Source organism: Cheilinus undulatus, linkage group 23, assembly GCF_018320785.1.
Source record: "Cheilinus undulatus linkage group 23, ASM1832078v1, whole genome shotgun sequence".
Lineage (NCBI taxonomy): Eukaryota > Metazoa > Chordata > Actinopteri > Labriformes > Labridae > Cheilinus > Cheilinus undulatus.
In genome coordinates, this window is record NC_054887.1 from 29305497 (window position 1) to 29324836 (window position 19340).

Sequence of the window (19340 nt, forward strand, 5' to 3'; positions counted from 1 at the left end):
ATATAGATTCAACACAGTGCTAACTTTATTAAACCAGCTACCGTTAAGAAAATACTTATTCAGTTTGAAAAAGATCCTATATTTTTTGTTTAGTTAGAAAATATCTTGCTTTAAAAGATCACATGGTGCGACAACATACACACTTGTGTTCACAGGATGTGAACCAAAAAGGAACTTTTTTTAACTAATTAAGATGCTCACATGTGAAACATGATTTTAACATGTTTCCACAGACTGCTAATGTCATGAACAAGATACCACACAATAAGATACAAAAACAAGATGCTTATTTTCTTAAACAATATGTGTTAGGATCTGTTAAGATCCTAACACATGTTGGATATTAAATTGTTGAAAAAAAAAAGTGGGGACAAGATACCCACTTGTGTTAACAGGATATTATGTGTCAGTGAAAAATGAATGCATCTTATTAAGACACTTTTAATGATTCTCAATTGTTCTTACAGATTACAGCTATTGTGAACATGTTTGAGCAAGAAAATATATAAAACAAGATACTTAATTACTTGAACAAGATACATGATGCTGTTAACGACAAGCTAACACCAACTCTGTGAACACAGCACCAATTTGTGTGATATGTCAATGGATCATAACTTGTCAAAACAAAATTACATGGACAAGATACCAATTTGCGTAAGCAGGATACTAACTTGTGTGATTAACTAATTCATTGTTTTAAGAAGATACTTCTAACAACTTAAGTGTTTGAACAGATACCTTATGTTGTGAGCAAGAAATTGTAAATACAGTTATACACTAAAAAATCTTTTGCAAGAACAAGATAGTTAATTAAAGGTAACTTAAAACCTCTGTGAACAAGATTATATGTTCAGCTGCACAGATGTTGCATGTGTATATTATCAGCACCGTGAGTAAATAATCTGGTGTCCAAACAAGATACTTTCACATAAAAACAATGTTGTGAACAAGATACAAATGTGTGAAAACAAGATTTTACACAGAAACTTAATGAAGATACCAGCTTGTTTGAAAAGGATGTACTTTTTGGTAAACAGTACTTTATGTTCAACTAGTTAATAGCTTGTTTAAATGAATAACATGGACGACAGGATACTGACTTGTGTGACCAGGATACTTCTGATAAAATAGTTTTGTGTTCAAACAAGATATGTATTTGTGAAAGCATTTATGTTGTTTGAAAAGATGGCTACTGTTGTGGACACAACACTAAAATGTAAACAAGATTATACATGGAAAAATATGTCTTACATGCTTTAACAAGATAGCTGCTACAGATTAAAAATGTTGCGAACAAGATATTAATGTGTATAAACAAGATTTTATATGCAAGATGTAGTATTTGAATCAACAAGATAACAGCTTGTTTGAGCAAGATGTTTTTTTGCTTGAAAAAATTATCTAGTAATACATTTAACTAAAAAGTGGCTTGTTCAAATTAATTAACATGGAAAACAAGATACCAACTTGTGTGACTGGGACACTTACTTGTGTTGAAATAATTTTGTGTTCAAACAAGATACTTATTTGTGAAAGTATTCATATTATTTGGAAAGATGGCTACTGTTGAAAACCTGACAAGATTATACATGGAAATATGTCTATCATGCTTGAACAAGATAGCTGCTGGAGTTTGAACAGATTAATATGTTGTGAACAAGATATTAATGTGTATAAACAATATTTCATAGGCAAAAACATAGTATTTGAATGAGCAAGATACTAGCTTTTTTGAACAGGATAGTAATTTATGTGAAAAAGATTATATATTAAACTTCAAAATAGCTTGTTCAAACAAAGTTACACCAAAAACAAGATACCAACTTGCGTGACCAGGACACTCACTTGTTAAAATAGTTTTGTGTTCAAACAAGATACTTATTTGAGAAAGAATTTTAATAACATGTTGTGAACAAGATAATGTGCGCCAATAATGGACTCACTTGTCCATTATTGTAAACAAGATACCACCTGCTGTGATCAAGATACAAACTTGAGACTAATGCGCTCCCTAAGATTAGAGTTTTTATTGTTTACAAAGCTGTTCTGAAAACATTGAAGCCATTAAAGTTTTCTCTGATGTAGAATTAAATCTCAACATCATTTGTTGTATTTTTCTGTAAACAGAGCTCTGCATTATTAGTTTTAGGAAGATGTTTTTTGGTGTTTTGAGAGCTGCAGACAGTTCCGGAAGAACTTCATGTATCTCTCCTCTATATTGTTTGTGTTTGTGTCTCTGAGGGATAATCAAAAATCTCCAACATGCAGAATAAACTCATCTGTGTGGATGTTTGGAGGAAGCAGCTGGACTCAGTTTCCTCTCACTGTTCCTGTCTTCTCTCTAGAGCATCATTAACAGGTCATTAAAGGTGACCAATACTTTGACAATATTACGACAGATATTTGTCATATTTGTCACCAAAACGGAGAGAGAGAGAGGGGGGTTTTAGTACCTGAGAGGCAAAGAGAAGCATGAAAATTCTCCATTTTACTTGAACCTCCACCCCAAGCCTTTAAAGCATAAAGCTTCCCCTCCTCCACCCCAGCCTCCTCCTTTAAAGCACAAAGCTTCACCTCCTCCACCCCAGCCTCCTCCTTTAAAGCATAAAGCTTGTTACACCCTCATAATCAGATTAATGCTACTGATTGATTGCTTTTGAACTAATTTATTGTACTCAATACCTATTGTCAAAAATGTATATCTATATGGGAATTTTAATAAATCCTGATTGGTTTGTGTCCTTTCTGTGTCTTGTTGATGTGTGCGGTAAAGCCTCAGTGATGTTAATATAATCGGTGTTTACAGCTTGCGTTTCTCACTAGCAGAGCTTTTTGACTGTTTGTTCTGTGTATGCATCTCTATTCTGCTGAAATTACACACTGAACTCTGAGTTTTCTCAATAAAGATGAGTGTGAATAAAGTTTGTGATTTTAGAACCAGTGTGTTCACCTTCTGAGCTCGTCTCTTCTCGGCTCTCTGGCTCTGGTGGTAGATTCGGCTGAAGTTGGAGACGATGACGGGGACGGGCAGAGCGATGACGAGCACGCCGCTCAGAGAGCACACTGAGCCGAAGATCTTACCCATGATGGTCTTTGGAACCATGTCGCCGTATCTGGAAGAGACAGAGGCACAGGTTAAGATGAGAGAATGAAGAGATTAAATAAAACATCAGAACTTGACCAGGTCAACACATGAGAAACACTGAAATAACCTGAGTACTCTGTGAACTATAGAAATACAACAATAACATCTTATACATAATCCTAATGTGTTTTCCTAGATTACAGTGTTATCTCTTAAAGGCTTCAGTATTCTTAAAGTATTGAGTGTGATGAAGAGTCTGCAGACAATCTCTGCATACTTCCTGAATATTAATTTTCAGACTTTAACTCAGAGTTCTAACTAAAATATTCTGTTTAATTTTTCAGACACTCAGCAGAAATGTGATGCTGACTCAGCGTTTTCTGAATGGGGCTGCAGTTCACTTTCTGACCACACGAGGGAGGCAAAGATCTGCAGCTGCTTCACTCATATCAGGATGGGTTTTCACATACTGACAAGAACGTGGCTCTGTCGGCCGTCTAGATCAGCCGACACCTCCAAAACATCCCAGTCACAACATTTGGACTTAAAAAGGTTTTTAATTCATTACTGCAACATTTATCTGCTTCACGTTTCTGCAGAAAATGAAATCTCTCTCTAGGTAATATCCTCCTAAAATCAACCAGGAACACACAAGCCTGTCAAATCTGCAGCAGCTGTTTGATGATGTTGCAGATGTTTTGTGTTAACTGAACTCAAAAGTGTCATCAAACACCTGCTAACATCATCATAATGTTCCTCAAACTTTATTAAGCACAAACTGCATCTGTTCATGTTGCTTTTGACACAAGAGACAGACTTTACTCTATCCTGAGAAAAATTAAAACATAAGAGTTATGTTTTGTTTCCTATCTGTGCAACAAATCACATATTTTACAATTAAAATAAGTGCTTTAATACAAACATGAATGGGTCCAATTTTTTTCTTGCAGGAAAAGAGAAGATAATCATGTTGAAATACTTGTTGGATATTTGTTAAATCAGGGGTGTCAAACTCAATCACAGCAGGGGCCAGATTCTGGATTCAGGTCTAACCTGAGGGCCTAACAAGGTCACCTTTTTAACCAGAAACTATTGACCTTGTTTCACCAGTAATAAAATATGAAAAACTAAAACTTAGCACTGATGATAAATGATTTTGACATTTAAAAAGTTAAAAAGATAAGTTTAAAGGCTTATAATGTGAGAAAAGTCAATTTATTAGTTCAAAAAGTTCAAAACATGAAATTGAAATTGAAAAATAATGTTTTTTAAAAGGCAAATATATTAGAAGGAAAGACAAAATAATGAGTTTAAAAGGTCAAAATATGAAATAAAATTTGTAATCATTAAATTAAAAGTCAAAATATGATTTAAAAATTTAAATTGTGAGTCTAAAAGGTCAAACTATCAGATTATGAAGTCAAAGTCTGGGGTTGAAATTATGAGAAAAATACAAAATAAATGGTTAAAAATGTCAAAATATGAATAAAAATTTCAATTATGAATCTTAAGCTCAAAATATTATATGAGAAGTCAAAATTATGAGTTCATATGGTCAAAGTATGAAATTAAAAGTCAGAATCCTAAGTTTGAGTCCTAATTGTGGGATGTAAAATTGAAAATGTGAAATTAAAACACAAATTAATTTCTTTTCCCACATTCTTGACTTCTTCTCTAAATATGTTTATTCCTTACTTTTTTCAGATTTTATGACTTAACAAGGATATGTTTAATCATCATGGATAATTTCACATTTTTATACTTGAGGAAATCTGCAGACCTCATACTGATGGGCCAGTTATAACAGAAATATGAAATCATCTTGCGAGCCGGATTTAACTGTTCTATGGCCTTCCATGGAGTTGTTAAGTTCATATCTGAAACATTTTTCCAACAAACTCAAATTTCAAACATTGGCTTAAAAAGAAATTTCAAATTTGTACCAGTGTGGTGATTTTTTCGAAGTGTTGCAAGAAAGTCAGAGTGCAAAGTTTGCCATTAAACATGGCTGTTATTGCTAATTAGATAGTATGTAATTCAGACAGTTTAGCAATGTGAGTTGAGACAGGGGATTTTAAATTTGGACAGTCTTGCATGTTTGACATTTTTGCATTTCAGATGGTGTTACAATGTGGACTATTTTGCTATTCCAATTAAGACAGTGTTGCAAAAAGACAAACTTAAAATTTCAAATTGTCTACTTGCAATTTAGAATTCTTTGCAGCGTATACAGTGTTTTTTTTTTTTTTTTTTTTTTTTAATTTATTTGCAGACATCTTTTAAATGTTGCACTTTGTTCTGCTTGCAATTCAGCCATAATCACCATTAGGACAGTGTTGCAGATTGGACATCTTTGTAATTAGGGCTGAACAATTTAAGAAAAAAATTTAATTGCAATGGCAATTAAATGTGTGATTGCAATTAATGTGCAATATATTTTAGGTTCCTTATCTTGTGCATTTTTCAAAAAACATGAGCAATAAATCATTCCATATAATATCCAGCACAATATTTGATTAAACTCAGTCTAATTGTGATTATTTTAACTCATATTGCATATTTGATATGAATGGAATTGAAGGGAATGATCATTTTTATGTCATTCTTAATGTGACAAAAACAAAGATGTACAAATACAAGAAAAGTAGGATTTTTTGTGAACTATTCTAAAAAAGACCCTTGATTGTTTGCATAATGTGTTATTAATGACATGTTATTGTGTTCTCTGCTGCAAAAACATTTATGGTTAATGAAATATTGCACCTTCTACGATTTGAAAATTGCAGCAGGCCATATTGTGATTTAATCTCATTTCGATTAATTGCCCAGCCCTATTTGCAATTTAGACAGTGTTGTAACTTATACAATGCTGCAATATAGATTGTGTGACACAATATATATAGATTTGAAATGTAGACACTGTCCTTGTTGCATAAAGAAAAGTTTGCAATTTATATAGTGAGGGAGTTCATGCCTCTTAATTTATATGATGATGCAATTCAGACATCTCTGCAATTTAGAAATCTTTGAAACAAAAACACTAAAAGGCATTGATCTTATCGCAGTTTGTATGCTGTTGCATTTTTTATCGTTGTTGATTTATATGGTGTTGCATTTAAGACATTTTTGCAATCTACATGTTGCCTCAAGGAAGACAACTTCTATGTTTAAACTTTTTTACAACTTCTACATCTGTGCATTCAGACATCTTATCAATTAAGAACATGCTGAAAGTTAAATGGTTTTGCAATTCCAATTAAGACTGAGGTGCCATAATGACAGTGTTGCAATGTGGAGTGAGCAGCGTTTAGATTCCTTTGCATCTAAGAAAGTGTTGCAAATGCAATTTAGACAGTATTTGCCTTAAGACAATACATATATATATCAGATCATCCCTTTAGAGCTACTCATAATACCTTTTTAAAATGTGTTAAAAGCCTCTTTTTGTATGTAACTGCACTTGCTCATGTTCCAGATACTGATAGAAAAAGCTGCCTTTATATGTCCAAAACAGCAGCAACTGGAGACTGTTAAAGAGACAGAGCCTTAACTTGTGATGTCCTGTTGTTAGACATTTTACAGTTAAGCAGTGCAAAATGAAAAATAAATAAATAAATAAATAAATAAAATAAACTAAAAGCCTCCTTGTGAGGAGTTTGTCAGCTCCAAACTGCAGCAGGTATGTGATTAAAGTGCTGCTTACAGCGATCGCACTGAATTTGGTGTAATAACCAACGCAGCCAGCAGGGGGTGACGCAGCTCTCTCTCTGATCCATACATTGGACGTTCCTTTTAGGTTTACAGCATCATCCTCACTATCACCTTCATCATCATCACACACACCGCCTGCTGAGACCTGTGAGTGTGTGAGAGTGTGTGAGCAGCAGTCAGCAGTTTGCTGTCCCAGCGGACTCTCAGAGAACGTGTTGTCACATCTACTAAAATCTAAAGTTTACCTCTGACGTCCTCTGAGAGGAGGCCAGTTTACACAGTTCCTCTGATGGCCACACGGGGGCGCTCAACACATAGATCTAACCCTAACTGGAAGGAAGTAGAAATAACTCTCTGTCTCTCTCTCTCTATCTCTCTCTCTCTCTCTCTCTCTCTCTCTCTATATTTATATATATTTATATATAAAGATAAAATTTAATGATAAAATAATGAATTACAGCAGTTTTTTTTAAACAGAACAAAAATACCACATATGAAGATTAAAATGTGTTGTTAATATAAAATACAATGGTTTGCATTTAAACTGGGAATGTCTGTAGTTGAATTTATGGAGTAATTTTCTTTCTGAAATATTCAAGTCTACATTATTTCTTTAAATTTCTTAATTAGAAGCAAAAATATTGAATTTAATCTACTAATAACCTGGGCCCATAGTAGGGAGGGGCCCTTGAGAAGCTTGGAATGAAAAGCATGTTTTTTTTTTTTTGTTTTTTTTTTGTTTAGTAATTAGTGCCATTATTAGATAAAAAGCAGCCAAATGGATTGGTCAACAATCCATAATGAAATGAAATTTGCATCAAAAGGGTATTATGAAATACACGGGGGCCCTGTTTGTGAGGAAAGCAGGGGCAGAAAGCAAGATGAGATGGAGGAGAAGAAGAAAGCAGGGACTGAGAGCAAGATGAGGATGATGGATTAGGAGAAAGCAGGGATAGAGCGAGATGAGGATGATGGATTAGGAGAAAGCAGGGATAGAGCGAGATGAGGATGATGGATTAGGAGAAAGCAGGGATAGAGAGTGAGATGAGGATGATGGAGGAGACGAAAGCAAGGATAGAGAGTGAGATGAGGATGATGGAGGAGAAGAAAGCAGGGATAGAGAACGAAGTGAGGACGATTGATTAGAAGAAAGCAGGGAAATAGTGCAAGATGAGGATGGAGGAGAAGAAAGCAGGAACAGAGAGCAAGAAAATGAAGATGTTCGAAGAGAGGAAAGCAGGGAAAATTGATTTTTTTTTCTTAGAGTTTTGAAAAGATCGGCTTTTTTATAGTGAGAGCGAGAGTGTAGAGGCCCTTTACTGCATCCCATGCTTTCTGCTCACTCACGGGGTGTCAAAGCCATCCTAAAGTGCATCACTGAACAGCAAGGATGGATTGGAGGTAGTGAAAATAAAATGGCAAGAATTGTACAGAAAACTATGAGAACATGAGAAAAGCAAATTAAAATGGAAACGTTTAATAAGAAAATTTAATATATAACCAAAGTAAAAAATATTGCTAATTTATATAGGGAGATTGTAGTAAGAAATTCCATTAAAATATAGAGATATTCATGAAACAACACAACATTTTTTGGTTCCTGGGGACGCTGTGTAATTTTCTTTCTGGGGTCCCAAAATCCCTAGCTACACCCCTGCTTATGAGTTAATATGTTTTGCTGTTAAACATGTTGGAACATGGTGGAAAATATTTGCAAATAAGAGAGCGAAACTGTGAATAAATTAGTCGTATTGACACCACACACTTGGAGGATTATTGGGACAAATCATCAGTTGTGATAAGCCATTAATGGGCTCAAACCCTACAGTCATTTCAGGAGGGAAGACTGGCTTCAACTTGGGTTTAAAATCATCCAAAAATCATCACATATCTTTAAGTTCAACTATCCGAACTGCTGTCACAATCAGCAGGCAACAGCAGACTATTATCTGATACTGAAGCTCCATCTGCATTCACACGAGCATCTCCCACTTAAAGATCAACTTTGAAGTTCAAATACAAACAACCACAACAATGTGTGAATCAGTCCATTATGTGTGTGTGTTAGCAGCATATTTATAAAGTGTGTGAACGTTGCTCTCCCTTCTGAATCATTTATGGTTCAATCCTAAATGACGCCTTCTCTCTGTTCGCCCATTAACTCTGTATGTGTGTGTGCCTGCTGTGATGGAGTCACTGTGACAGCACAGAAGGTTGTGAGTGGGTCATATTCATAATTAACAACATCAGATTTCACACAGCAGGCTACAATGTGCTAACAGGCTAAAGCTAACGGAGGGCAGGATCAACCCTAACCTGCATTTAGCGTCTGTTCTGACGGTGAATCCCAGAGCTGCAGTTTCTGTTATTTAAAGAGGAAGTTTTATATAAAAGTTAGAATCATCAATCATTGACAGAGCCTTTTAAAAACCTTTTATAGTCCATCATTTTTTCATCAAAGAATGACAACCTGGAACAGTTTCATAGCTTGAACATTTTTTATGAACTGAGCCTCTGAGAGAAGATCACCCTTTTCTCAACATGACCCACTTTTCTGACATTTAAGCTCCTGATCCAAACATGATAACAGGGAGATATGCTGTTTACAACACCGCCGTACTTCTGTTCACATCGTCACTGATTTAAAAGAAGAAAAAGAACAAAAGGATGTGTTGTCTTAGATCACAATAATTTATCTTGGTTTGGTTTCACATGTGGAAAGGCTTTCTAGGCTCTGCTAAGTCATCTAACTTGGTAAGAAAACAAAGAAACCAAAGCTTTGGCTTTATAAAAAAAAAATGGTACATCACAAATAAAAAAGTCTGCTGCGGACAGTTACAGTATGTGCTTAAGTCTTGTGTCAGCCAAGGTCATGCTTGACGGCATCTCCTTTGTCCTGGCCTTTATTATCCCTGGAGGTTTTTGGGCCCTTGGAACATCCACAGCACCACGAAGGGCTCATAGCAACCCACCTGGACAGGACTCTAGGTTGGGTCTGGTAGCTTAAAGGCCCTGTGAAGTGAAGTTCAAACTTTGCGTCTAAACACTCTAGATATGTTGAAATATGGTTACTGTAAATGTGAAAACACTGGCATCTATATGTGACTGAATTTTGGATTGAGACTGTTAAAGAGTTTTCTCCACTTTCCTAGCTGGGTTTAATTTTGGCAGGGCAAATATGTGGGCCAGCCCACAGTGGGGGATAACCCTGCCCCTCTAAAGCTACAATGATATAAATCACAAAGCAGTTCATCTCAGTACAGGCTGTTGTTTGCTGATGTCACTGACTTTACTGAAAGTTAACAGTTAGTTACATGCTGTGCTTTTGTTAATTGTGAGATAAATCGCGAAATCTATCAGCCACAGTGGCCTATGAATCAGAGAAGCATCATAAAAGAGAGATGGAGCTAGAAAAAGGACTTGCACTCTGATCATAAGTTCAACATTCAGATTATAACATTTTTTAAATCTGAGAGAATCGTATTTCTCCTGAGTGGGTGTGGCTTCAGATCATTCAACAGATACGCCCACACCATCCTGGAGCAGATTTTACTGACTCATTTTTCATGATTTGGAAGCTTAATTTAATAAACTTAAGGATATTTTTCATGACTGAAATTTGACCTGGGAGTTCATAACACAGTGACCTGTCATACTACAAACCTAAATACATTCATTTTCACTTTACAGGGTCTTTAAAAAAGAGAATTGTAACACAGCAGCGGAGCAGACAGATCTCTCAAGAGTGGGTGTGGCTTCGGCTTATTCAACTGACACACCCACACCAGGATTTTGAAGCTTGATTTTATAAACTTAGAGATGTCAAACATGTTGGAGCACGGTGGAAAATATTTGCAAAAAATAGAGCAAAACTGCGAATAAATTAGTCGTATTGGTGGCACACGCTGGAGGATTTTCAAAACAAATAATCAGTTGTGATGAACCTCAAATGGGCTCAAGCCTTACAATCATCTCGGGGGGAAAAGTAGTTTCAATCTGGGGTTAAAATAATCTAAAAATCATCTAATATCTTTAAGTTCAACTATCCGAACTGCTGTCACAGTCAGCAGGCAACAGCAGACTATTATTTGATACTAAACCTTCATCAGTTTAAAGTTGGAGATTTTTTAATGACTGAAATTTGGTCTGGTGGTTCATAACACAGCAGCTTGTCAAAGACCAAACTACAGTTTTATTAAAGCACTTTACATGGACTATAAGTGTAAAAAAAGAGAAAATGATTTAAATCTTAAATTACTGCTATATACTTAAAAGCTCTAATCAGGCCTTCAGCTACTAGGTCATGCACATTGATGGTTACAGTTGCAAAGAAAACAAGAATGTTGAATAATACATTCTTGCAAAGACTCCTGACTGCAAATCTCATCACTAGATCAACATTTCAGTGCAACCTGTGGCACAAACCACAGGCCATCAGTTAGTCCTTTAGTTCATATAACACCATAAACAAAAAAAAGAGTTAATTTTGGAAGTGGAAAACCACAGATTTTTATATCACACCAAACATCCATTTCTAGAAAACATGGACAATTTAATTTCCTAAAGTACTCACCCACGGAAAATCACAATAATATCAGAGTGAATGACAAATGAAGCACAGAGAGGCAAAGTAATCTATCGTTTGCATGCTATTCATATATAGGACTTGTGTTTGGATGTTCTTGCAATTCCCACATGAACTCCTCTGATCTTTTGATCTTCATCTTCTGCTGTCCTGTCGGAGCTTTGGGTGTAAGGCCTGGTAGCATACAACCCTCCAGACATTTTTCTAGTTTTAGAAAAAAAAAAAAAAAAAAAAGAGTTTCTTGCAAGTTAAATTTGCAAGAAATCGGTCACTTTTTTGTACAGTAAGGAAAGCAGTTGAATATTGAAATTACTAATAAAGCCCTTCCTTTATGATGATGATGATGATGATGGTGATAATGCTGACGGTGGCGACCATAAATACTACAGCTCTATCCTTCAGTCCTACATTAACAGATGTGTTTCCGTTACAGAACCATCCGTCTCTGTCTTCAAAAATGTAGAAGCACCTTGATTTGTTTGACCCCTGACCCCTGAACACTCATTCATCGGGGAAACATCCATCATCAGGGCACTCAGAGTGCATGCATGATGTGAGGCTCCAACAGTTGATGTCTCCTCTGAAAAACTCGTCCTCATGTCCACAACAGAGACGACCTGACAGCAGAGTGAATGTAGCATTCAGAGAGATCATGCAGACGAGGAAGTGATGCTGCATGAACAGCTGAGAGGATGAATGTTTACTTCTGATGCAACAGAAACAGCATCAGCTAACACGATCAATCATTAAAATAACCAAGCTGGAAAACTACACCTTAATTTCTGCTTATTCTGCTACAAAGTCTCTGAGTTCCTTCATGTGCCGTGCATTTCTCTCTGCGTTTATAGCTTGTATTAGTTTTACAGTGTGTTGATTCAGCAGAGTGTAGACTTGTGTTTCTTGTTCTGTTCAACACAAACTGCCTGGAGCTCAAACACACCGGATCACTGCAGAGATTAACAAACACAGTTTAGATGAGGCCAGGTCCTCGCTGTTGTTTGAGGGGGTTTAAACACTCAGACATTAGAGTTAATTGGCTCTGAGAAAACGGTCCGTTTGTGTCTATAAAATAAATATCCAACATTTATGGAAAACTAGAGCGGCCTCATGGTGTTACGAGTCTGTGGGGTATACAGTGGTCAGATGGTGGAAGTACAACAGCAGGTAGAGAAGAAGATCCTCACTTTGTAAAATGTTTCCAGTTCATCCTAGAGTCAGAGAGATTTGTCCAAAGTTTAGAGGAAACCCCTTAATGTATGGAAAGATGGATAAACACTGTGGAAACGAAATACCAAAAAAGAAATTACAAGTCAGCTCACACAGTTCACATTTTTCTGCCACTTTTAGACCCTTTCTTTACATTTTTGCCACAACATTTTGCCTGTTTTTGACACATCTAACAAATGTTTGCTGCTTTTTAACTGTTTGTCACCATTTGTCCACACATTTCAGACAGTCAATGCCATTTTTATTCAATTTTTGCCATTTTTCACCCATTTCGTCACTGTGTAACCAATTTTTTCCTGCACATTTTTGATCTTTTTTGCATTTTTTGACCTATTTTGCCACTTTTATACCATTTTTACTTCTTTGAATCCATTTTTGCCAACCTCTGTCCAATTTTCACCATTTTTTTTCTGCAATTTTTTCGTCACGTATTGCTGTTTTTACCACTTTACCACACTCATTTTGGACACATTTTCCCCTTTTTTTGCCACTTTTTAACTGCTTTTCACCATTTTTCTGCACATTTTTGAAAGTCTGTGCCTATTTATGCCCATTTTCCCCATTTCCATCCCATTTTTACTTCTTAGACCTCATTTTTTCACATTTTTTCCACTCTGTGACCACTTTTCACCCTTTTCCCTGCTTTTTAACTGCTTTTCACCATTTTATGCACATTCTTAGCAGTTTTTTGCCTTTTTTGAATGATTTTTGCTATTTTTGCTTCTTTGAAGTCATTTTTGCCACATTTACCCATTTTTCCACTCTGTAACCACTTTTCACAACTTTTTTCTGTCAATTTTTGCTTCTTTTTATCTATTTGAACCTATTTTTGCTGCTATATTGAGCCTAATAACTACTTTAACCACCTATATTTACCGTTTTATGCCTTTGTAACCAATTGTTGTCACTTTTCACCAATTTTTTACTACGTTTTGCCCATTTTTGACACATTTAACAGATTCTTCCTGCTTTTTAACTACTTTTCCCCATTTTTCTGCACATTCTTGACAGTCTTTTTGAATGATTTTTGCTATTTTTGCTTCCTTGAACTTATTTTTGCCACATTTACCCATTTTGCCACTTTGCTACCAGTTTTCACAGCTCTTTTCTGTCAATTTTGCTACTTTTTATCTATTTGAACCTATTTTTGCTGCGATATTGAGCCTAATAAGTACTCTAACCACCCATATTTGCCATTTTTGCCTTTGTAACCAATTGTTGTCCTTTTTCACCAGTTTTTTACTACTTTTTGCCCATTTTTGACACATTTAACAGATTTTTCCTGCTTTTTAACCACTTTTACCATTGTGAAAAGTGTTTAAAAAAAGCGGTTAGCCTTGCCTTTCTTAACCCAAATTAGCCATTTTATTCCATTTTGCCACTGTGAAACCACTTTTTTGATTTTTTTTATTTTATTTCTTTACCTATCTTTGCCACTTTTTTCCATTTTTGCTTTTTTTGTATCCATTTTTGCCACTATCTGACCACTTTTTGAAACTTTTTTCCTGCAATTTTTTTTTGTCACTTTTTGCCTTCTTTTTTAACCACTTTACCATACCCACTTTTGACATATTTTACCAATTTTTGCCGCTTTTAAACGGCTTTTCACCATTTTTCTGCACATTTTTGATAGACTATTCCTATTCAAGCCAATTTCTCCCATTTTTGTCCCATTTCTACTTATTTGTTATTGCCACATTTTACACATTTTTACATATGTTTTTTTTGCTACTTTGTATTTCTTGTGTTTCCGATTCACAACATGAATCACAAGTTTTTGCCTCTGTAACCAATTGTTGCCACTTTTTGCCCATTTTGATATATTTGCCCAAATTTTTCCTGCTTTTAAACTGCTTTTCACCATTTTTATGCACGTTCTTGGCGGTCTTTGCCTTTTCTGAGTGATTTTTGCTATTTTTGCTTCTTTGAACTCATTTTTGCCACATTTACCCATTTTGCTATCCTGTTACCACTTTTCACAACTTTTTTCTGTCAATTTTTGCTTCTTTTTATCTATTTGAACCTATTTTTGCTGCTATATTGAGCCTAATAACTACTCTAACCACCTATTGTTCCCATTTTTTGCCTCTGTAACCAATTGGTGTCACATTTCACCAATTTTTTACTACTATTTGCCGATTTTTGACAAGTTTAACAATTTTTTCTGCTTTTTTAACCACTTTCAAAAATTTTCCATCTATTTTTGGCAGTTTTTGCCTTAATTAACTGATTTTCAACAGTTCCTATTCCCTTTTTGCTTCTTTGAACCATTTTTGCCAGTGTTACCACTTTTTACTACTTTTTTCTGCCAATTTTCATCGTCTTTTCCATCTTTAAACCTATTTTTTTCTGCTTAAGAATGCCAATTCACAACACAAGCCACCCATTTTTACAGTTTCTATCCCATTTCTGCTTCTTTGAACTCATTTTTGCCACTGTTACCACTTTTCACCATTTTCTTCTGCCATTTTCTGCCTCCCTGTGATCAATTTTTTGCCAATTTTCACCTTTTTTGTCTTTTTTTGCACTTATGTAATTAGCTTTGCCTTAAATTTTTGTTTCTATGATAAGTTTTTCAGGTTGAATATGAAATATGGTTATCACAGATCAACCTTTGAAAAGGAACATGATTTTCCTCACCTCCACTGGCCCCTGTTTGGCTGGGCCCCAGAAATCTCTCCCCCCTTGTCCCCTCTTATGGGCGGCCATGCTCCTCCTAAATAAACAGTGCTACATTTGGACTTTTTCTGGAGTTTTTCTCTTAACTTCAGTTCAGCTGAGTAAACTTTAAAATGTACATTTCACCAGATTCCAGATTGTTTGCCTATCATCACTAACTGTTGATGTGGAGGCGTAAAAATTTTGAATTTTACTGACAGAAAAAAAAAATGCACCCAGACGTAAACAAAACATAAAAGGATTGTGACACACTGCCTAAATCCAGATTTCTGCATAAAAACAACATTTAGATTTGTTTTAAAGGGTTAAATACGCAGAAATATCAGTCTGTGTTCTTGTTACAGTGTTAATAATCCACTCTCACTGTAATAATGTTGTGATTTATAGTTCATCCTTCCAATTATTTAAATAACCTCCATTTAGTGTTTTATTCTGTTCTGCAGCTTCATCTTCTGTTTTCTATCACATTGTTATTATACGATACACACTCATGGATGCACACACACATTTATTCATATAAACACCAATTAGGCAGCTGCAGCAGAAGAAGACGACGAGTGAATAAAGAGAAAAAGAAAAAGTGGGAGAGAAAGATGTAAATTTATTCCTTAGCTGTCGACGCGCTGCATTAATAAGGACTGAAATAGAGCCGACACACACAAACACACACACACACACACACACACACAGAGTCCATCAGTCTTTGTCACAGTCGGTATAACAGCGCTATTGACCAGCAGCAGCTCCGCGTGTGCTCTCGTTTCTCTCTAACACCGGTGTTGTGAGTCAGTTGGTGTTCGTTGCCACTGTGGGGATAATAAGAGTTTTTTTTCTTCACACTGTCCACCTGTTTTCTATGTGTGGTTATTGTGAGAGCTGCACACAGGACGAGGAGAATGTGCTGGCCAAGTCACAAAACCAGAAATATGACAGAGGAAGTGGAACAAGAACGTCTAAATTAACCTCAAGAGCCAAATAAAGGAGATCTGGAACAAACGACAGGACCACAGAATCTTTTTCAGAATACAAGAAAAACTCAAAATACCACTACAATGTGACAAAAGTAACTCTATCAGACTTCTGGGGTCACAAGAATATCCTTCTACGGCAACTAGAACCTCAACAATATGCAGTACAACCTAAGAAAGGCACTTAAATCTGTAACAAAAGAACCAGATTCAACAAGAACCAACTAAAAGCTCTATAAAAACCAACCATTAGACCAAAAGAGCCTCTTTAAAGAAGTAGAAGCATTTAAATGACATATAGAACAAAAAATTAGACAAAGGGAACCTCTCTAAACCCATCAAACTCTGATATGAATCAGTAGAGCCACGTCATTTTAAAAAGAACCTCTCTAAAAGCTAAACTCAGAGTGGAACCATCAAAACATCTCTAGAACTAACTAAATGAGTACAAACTAACCTCCCCACCAAAAACCTTATGAGAAAACGACTTACAAGAACCTCTTTAAAGGCAGTGGAACCAGTTTAGATTTTATAGAACCAAGAGTTAGCATCGGAAACACTTGTAGGAGCTAAAGACAAAATCTGAAAAAACTCCAAAGGGTTGAAACCACATAAACGGTCTCCAGAACAAACAGACTACAAGAATCTCTCTAAACCACTAAATTCCCCTAGAGAATCCCTACATGCAAATTTACACCAAAAGAACATCTCTTAAACCCAAATGAACCACATAAAGGATCTCTAATTCAAACCATAGACCAAAAGAACAGAAACTAAGCTCAAAAAGCCAGGAAAATTGTGCTTGGTAGATTATTTCTTTCTTGTAGCAATGCTTCTTGGCAATAAAGCTTGTTTATTTCCCTTCTAAATGGTGCTAAATTTGTAAGGATCATGCCTTTGTGGGATGAGCAGCAGAGCTGAGTATGTGGGATGCATCCATGAAAATTTGCCAAATCTTCTCTGCAAATGCCAAGCAGCTTATTCTGCTGTTGCTACTGACTCTTTTAAGGTGTTGTTTGGCAGACTGGATGATTGAAGTCTGAAAAATCAAGACATATTGGCAAGAAAAATCCCTTCATAACATTTCTGGATGGATTGCAATAACAAATAAGATCTCTATAATCAACTGTCAGACCAGAAGAACCTCTCCAAAACTGCCTCAAGCTTAGAGAACCTCTAACCCCCCCTGTAACAATAGAAAGCATCCCTCAACAAACATTAGGCCAAAAGAAACATTACAGAACCACTGGAACCATCTAAAGGATCTCTATAACAACCTTGAGATCAAAAGCAATGGACTAACCAAAAGGATCTCAACAACCAAACATCTGACCAAATGAACCCCTCTAAAAGCACCAGAACCACCCAAAGGAACTCTTGCACAAACCAAATGACTAAAAGAAACCCTCTGAAAGCACTGGATGACTTCAAGGATCTCTAGAACTAAAAATTTGGTCAAAAGACCCCAGTGTAACTCCAAAAAAACTCAGAAACCAGCGGAACATCTAAAGGACTCTTAGAATCCACCATCAAACCAGAAAAAGGTCTCTAAAACTATACAACGCCGATAAAACCCTCCAAGACTAAACATTTTGACCAAGAAGATCTCTTCAGGACCAACGGAAATCCATGTCAAATCTATGGAACCAAAGATCTGCCCAAATATACCTTCTTGCACCACTGGGACCATCTATAATCTCTCTACAAAAATGTTTGACCTAAAGATTTTCTCCTAACTGTTCCCCAGAATCAGTGACAAGTATCTGCCCCATATTCATGGACAGGTTCTCAAGCTACAGTTTGGGGGAGGAGGGTTTCTGATTCAGGGTGATGATGTGGTTCTGTTGGCTTTCTCTGCTGGAGATCTCCAGGTGGTTTACGAGTGCCAAGTGCCTGGTATGAGAATAGGCACCTCCAAGTCCGAGGCCATAATTTTCTAGAAACGGTGGATTACTCCTTCTGGGTGGGAAGTGAGTCTTTGCCCCAAGTGAAGGAGTTCAAGTATCTTGAGGTCTTGTTCATGAGTGAGGGTAGAATAGACCGTGAGATTGGGATTGAGTTGAGATAGAGATAGTTCAGCCATCTGATCAGGATGCCTCCTGGTTGCGTTCCTTTGGAAGTCTTCCAGGCACATCCAACTTGGAGGAGACCCCATGGTAGACCCAGGACTCACTAAAGGGATTAAACATCTCATTTGGCCTGGGAGGGCCTTGGAAGCCCCCAGGAGGAACTGGAAAATGCTGCTGGGGAGAAATAGGTCTGGGTTGACTTGCTTGGCCTGCTGCCATCGTGACCTGAACTTGGAAAAGTGCAAGACGATTCATTGGTGGATGGATGGATCTCCAGGACCAAGCATTTAACCCTGTAAAAATTTTATCCTAAAGAACCTTTACAAGAGCAATGAGACCACCTAAGGATCTCTAGGATCTTAACCTACAGACAGCAAGCATTCCGACCACCTACTTGATCCCTAGAACAAAGTATATTACCCCACAAAAACTCTCTAAAACAATGGGAGCAATCTAAAGGACATCTTGAATCAACTGTAAGACCAAAAGAAAGTCTGTAAACCATTGGAACACCATAAACCCCCCCCCCCCAAGACTAAAGATTTAGGCCAAGAGAACCTCATTAAATCCACTCCTAAAGACCTGAATGGCATCATGAAGGAACACTAGGACTAATTATGTTCAAAAAGCTTCAATAAATCCCTTAGAACCACCTAAAGGGTATCTAGAACCAAAGATTTAACAAAAAACTAAACAAGACTGGACAGCCCCAAAGGACCCAAAGAACACTGTGAAGGATCACTGGGACTGGGACTACTTAAGGTCGCTCAAAATCCCCAGAACCTCCACAACAACCACTTTACTGTGTTTAAAGAACCATCTGATCCTGAGAAATCTTTAAATCCAGAACTCTGACTCTCAGATGAGTTATTGATGTGAAAACAGGAAGCGATAAATCACTGTGAAAGCTCTTAAATCTGCCTTTATAAAACCATCCGTCACCGTCTGATCCCTGACCTCTGATTGGTCTGTCTCGGCACGACCACAAGCTGATCGATGACATCACAGGTGGA

At 36.4% G+C, this 19340-nt stretch overlaps 1 protein-coding gene across 1 annotated transcript in view; it reads right to left on the bottom strand.

Annotated features, from left to right (window-relative positions):
* Positions 1-19340, bottom strand: part of kcnd2 (potassium voltage-gated channel, Shal-related subfamily, member 2) — a 114962-nt gene that overhangs the window by 10537 nt on the left and 85085 nt on the right. The window contains exon 2 of the mRNA XM_041781164.1: positions 2954-3116. Within this exon, the coding sequence (XP_041637098.1) occupies positions 2954-3116 (163 nt within the window). The remainder of the gene's footprint in view (positions 1-2953; positions 3117-19340) is intronic.